The sequence below is a fragment of the Suricata suricatta genome, chromosome 5, assembly GCF_006229205.1.
Source record: "Suricata suricatta isolate VVHF042 chromosome 5, meerkat_22Aug2017_6uvM2_HiC, whole genome shotgun sequence".
In the NCBI taxonomy this organism is placed as follows: domain Eukaryota; kingdom Metazoa; phylum Chordata; class Mammalia; order Carnivora; family Herpestidae; genus Suricata; species Suricata suricatta.
Window position 1 is genome coordinate 153,320,544 of NC_043704.1, and position 5,004 is coordinate 153,325,547.

The following is a 5,004-nucleotide window of genomic DNA, read 5'->3' on the forward strand; positions in this document are numbered from 1 at the left end:
CGCCGCCCGGGCCGCCCCCGGCTTCCAGGCGGCGCAGCGCCCCGACATGGCCCGGGGCGAGGCTGGCGGCTGCGGGCCGGCGCGCTGCCGGGCCACCCAGGGCCACCGCGCCCTGAAACCCGAACCGCTCCGGGGAAAGCTCAAGGACGCCGGGCTCGCTGCGCGGGCTGGCCCACGTCCTGCCCTCCCGGGCGCTCGGCTTTGCGGAGAACCCAGCCCCCACCCTGAGCCCGGGAGCAGGGGCTGGGGGTGGGTGCTGCAGGCATCGGCGTAAGCCCACCGACCCCACCTCCCACAACCGTCTCTTTCAAGCGTCGGAACATCCCAGACCCGGCGTTTTCAACCGGAGGTGATTTGTAAGGCCTCGATTCAGGGCATTTTCGTTGTCACAATTACAAGTGCCATCAGCACTGGGGCGCCTGCGTAGCCCTATTCCTTAAGCGTCCAACTCTCGATTCGCGCTCAGGTCGTGATCTCAGACTTCTCGAGATGCAGCCCCTCCTGGGGCATCGCGCTGACAGCTTGGGATTCTCTCTCTCCCTCTCTCTGGCCCTGCCCCACTCTCTCTCTCAAAATAAATAAAAATAAACATTAAAAAAAATAAACAGAAAAGTGCTATTAGCATTTAGTGGGCAGCAGAGGTCACGGATGGTGCTAAACATCGGACAACACACAAGACAGCTCTCCCCCCCCTCCCCCCCAAACTCACACACAGCAAAGCGTCATGGAGTCCGGATCATCAACACTGTTGAGAACTGAGGAACTCTGTGCTAGTCTACGCAGCGAGGACCACGCTGAGAGCTGTCGTACCCAGGGTCACTCTCCAAAGTACTCCCCAGACCTCCGTCCACAGTGACAAGCCAGTAAGCTCTAACTGGATGTCCCTTGGTCCCCACTTGCACCACCCTGAGCTCCTGGGAGGGAGCTGAGTGCACTGGTCCTCATACTGGGGGGCTGCCTGGAGGGGGAAGAAAATGAGGAGACCAGGGGCTAGCATGCAGACACTACACAGGGATCACAAAAGGCAGAAGAAAAGAAGTCATGTCCAGTGGTCCGAACAGCCTAAGCGGAGGAAGCTGTGTGGGAACAAATCGCCCGAGGACCAGTCCAGTGGCTGTGTGCGGGGCAGCCAGGCTTTGCGGCTTCAGGGAGTCCATGCCAAACAGCTCGTATGTGTCCACAACGCACGTGCCGCTGTCACATGCACATGCCTCCCTCTTATTGCGTTTTCCCAGGGGGAAGAGTTCACAGCTTCCATCAGCTACCAGAGGGGTCTCAGCACATACAGGTCCATGGTGTAGGATGGGCACTCTTCACTGGGCCCCCAAAACCGTAATTTCACGGGGTGCCTGGTGGCTCAGTCCAACTCTTGACTTCGGCTCAGGTCAGGATCTCACAGTCTGTGGGATCGAGCCCTGAGTCGGGCTCATCATGGACAGCGTGGAGCCTGCTTAGGATTCCCTCCCCCTTCTCTCCCTGTCCCTCCGCACCCCCATGTGCACGCACACACTCTCAAAATTAATGGACAAACAGTAAATGAGGAAAGAAAGAGAAGGTAATTCCAGAGGTGAAGTGCCGGGTGCTATGTGGTGGTTCCCCAAGCCCAGGACGACCGTGGAGGGCAGGACCTCAGAGGCCCAGCCACCAGGGCACTCGGGTTCCGGGACGTGTGTGCTCACACAGCTGCAGAGCCTAGAAGGCTGGGTGAGCTTCTTATCACTGATCTCGGAAGAGCCGCTAAGAGATTAAGGTGCCCACTCCTCCCCAGGGCAGCCCAACCAGCCAGCCAGGGGCCTGGAGTACCCAGCAGGTGCAGGACAGGCAGCAAAGGATGCCCTTCCCTGAGAAATGGCACCAACAGCCAGTGGCTCTGTGGTCTGTGCCACTACCAGACCAAGCCTGCGGGTCACCACACACACACACACACACACACACACACACACACACACACACACTCGTCCCCGGGGAAACACACAACATCTGTGGGTCAGAGAGTAGCCAGCCTGTGAGGACAACTTGGGGCAGTCAGGGCTGGCAGTTCCCGATGGGACGGACGAGAGTCACGTCCTCCCCCCGTGGCTCCTGACATTCCACTCAACACTCTCCACCCTACCCTAATCTGAGCCCGACACACAGAGACAGATGTCAGGCGCTCTTCAGAGACCTACAGATGCGTGTCTAGGATCTCTACTGCAAGGCAAGAACAAAATAACCGATTCGTTGCAAGGACACAGGGCCAGGCACAGAACCCAAACAGGACAAGTGACAAGTACAGGAGCCTAAGTTCCGCATTTTCTTCTAGGCCCGCACCATCCAATACAGCAAACCGCTGGCTAACTGTGACTATGAGCGTTTGGACTGGGGAAAGTTTACGTTGAGATGTTCTGTAAGTATAAGACACACACACGGGACTTTGAGGATAGCAAAAAATAAATAAATAAAATATCTTGATTACTGTTTTAATACTTATTACATGGTGAAATGATTATTTGTATATATTAGGTTAAGTAAATATACCATCAAAGTTAATTTCATCTTGTTAAAGACTGAATGTTTGTGTCTGCTGAAACTCTGACGCCCAAAATGACGGTGTTCAGAGCCGGAGCCTTCGGGAGGTAGCTGGGGTTGGACTGGCTCCTGAGGGTGGGGGGCCCTGGATGTGGGATGAGTGAAAGGGGAAGAGTGATCCCTGTCTACCCCGCCCTCTAAAGTCGAGGAGAGGTCCCGTGAGGACGCAGTGAGAAGGCGGCAATCTCCAAGCCAGGAGGGCCCTGGCCACACCCCTACACGGCTGGCACACTGATTTCCGACTTGGGGCACCAGAGCTATGAGAAACACACTGTTATTTAGGTCACTTGCCTATGGTATTTAATACGGCAGCCAGAGTAGACTAAGACAGCTGTTTCTTTTTCCGTTTATTGACATGACGATTAGAACCTTTTATTTACGTGGCTCACCGATATTTCTGTGGGACAGGGCTGTTCTTGACCCTCCTCCTACCACGGTTGCAGGGGGTAGGGTTAATGTGCAGCCTCAGGCCGGGAACTTGAAGGACAGCCAGGAACTCAAGGAACAGGAGAGCCAGCTCTCCCCCCGCCTGGGCCTGGGGCAGCTCTTCCCACAGCCCTCACAGATCAGGGCAGCGGCCACCAGAAAACCCGCTGACGTGACCGCGAGAAACACCTGGAGACCCCACCTTCCGCCCAGGGCAGGACCACGAGTCCTTGGATTCCCGTCTACCTCTAGCTGCCCGACTCTGCAAAGTACGCTGCTCAGCACTACCCACGCAGGCTGCGGGGAGCAGACGGCAGGGGCCCAACCCCACCCTGCGCTGTCTCATCGAGGAGGGAAATGAGACTGGGGGGACCAGAGCGAGACAAAGTAGGATGAGGGTTCCAGGTCTGAGGCTATCTATCCTGTTCTGGGAGGACGCCCCTCTGCAGGCAGGGAGGGGACCGAAAGCGCCCAGGACCTTCAAGAGGGATCTAGAGCCAGCGAGGTCGGTGCTGCGTGCCTATGAAGTCGGCTCGAGCGGCCCTCTCCTCCGGGGGGGGGGGGGGTATGCCTTTCTCTTCTTTCTAGGCACTTGAAAGGCAGAGTTCAACACCATCACTTTGCTTCTACCACACCACACAGGAAATGGCTCCACAAGGGCCGCGACGCCCCGTCCCAGGTACCAATAAGAGGGTCTCCGTCCTCTTGTCCCTGCACTCAGGCTACGCAGCTCCAAACTCCACACGGAGAACTCACCTGCTTTGTGGTGTAGACAACTCGGCGAGACTACATTAAAAGGCGGCGGCACAGTCGGGATGGGAAGGGCCGGAGATTCCCCCATCCCCACCCCCGCGGCAGCGCGGGGATCCCTGCCCCGCCCCTGCAGGCCAGGCCCCGCCCCTCAAGGGTTTCCCAGACTCCGCGCTGCTGCCACCACGGGCGGCAGGGGACCCGCGCTGCATGTGTAATGGGGGCTGGGAACAAAGACTCGCAGGACGCGGCGCCCCGGCTGCCGCGCACCAGCCGCCCCGGCCTCTCAGGGCTTCTCCCCGCAGCCTTAGTGCGCGGCTCTCCCCGCTGCTCGGGGCCGCCCGGAGCCCCCGATCCGGACGCAGAGCCCCTCAGTCCGCGCGCCCCGAGCTAGGCGCGCCCGAGCACCCCTGGAGGAGGAGGAGCACTGCTTCGGCCTGGGGAGGAACCCCCCATGTATGCACCCGCTCCCACCCCCCCCCAACCACAGGCTCGCGGGCCGAGCGCGAGCCCCGCCGGTCACCCGCCCCCGCCACGTGCTTCCCAGAGGCACAAACAGGGACCTGCTAGTTCTTCACCGCACCCCACCTCTCTTCCCAGGAGCCTCAAACAAAGCGGTCCGCGGGGTGACCGCACCTCGCGTCCCGGGGCCTCCGGAGGCAGAGCTGGCGTAGCTGGGAGCTGACGCCAACTGCCCGAGCCGCGGGGAACACGACGCGGACGCCAGTGGGATGGGGTGCAGGGGACTCCTCCGGGTCGTGTGAAGCAGCCCCCTTCGTTTCGCTACACCTAGTGGCTCTGAGAGTCGCGCGGTCCTGCCCCCAGCCCCTTCTGCACCCACAATCCCGCCACCTGCGGGTTAGATCTGCCTACCCCGCCTGGCCACCTTCCCCGCGCTCCGGGTTGCCTCGCCCTCCCCTTGGGTCGCACGCGCCGGAGTGGCCTGAACCCCGGCCCCGACCACGGGGTCGCCAGGCCGCCGCACAAACAAGAGCGTCCCCCGCAAGCCCGGAGATCGCGGCGCCCAGCGCGCCCCCGGTCCCCGCCCCGGGAGGTGTGAGCCGGGCGCAGGTGGCGCGGCGAGGAGGCCACGGGCCCGCCCTTTGTTGGTAAACAGCGCGCGGCGCCCGGGACCGGCCCGCGCGCCCCGCCCGCCCCCCCGCGCCGCGTCCGGTCCTTACCCGCGCACAGCGATCCCCAGAGGAGGGCGAGGGCGGCCCAGGGCGCCGTCATGTTCCGCGGCGCCGCCCCGCCGACACC

General features: G+C 61.2%; 1 protein-coding gene across 1 annotated transcript in view; it reads right to left on the reverse strand.

Moving 5' to 3' along the window:
- ACVR2B (activin A receptor type 2B) overlaps nt 1-4,990 on the reverse strand; it is a 28,803-nt gene extending 23,813 nt beyond the window's left edge. The window contains exon 1 of the mRNA XM_029940547.1: nt 4,926-4,990. Within this exon, the coding sequence (XP_029796407.1) occupies nt 4,926-4,977 (52 nt within the window). The 5' untranslated portion in view covers nt 4,978-4,990. The remainder of the gene's footprint in view (nt 1-4,925) is intronic.
- Nucleotides 4,991-5,004: the final 14 nt, after the last annotated feature.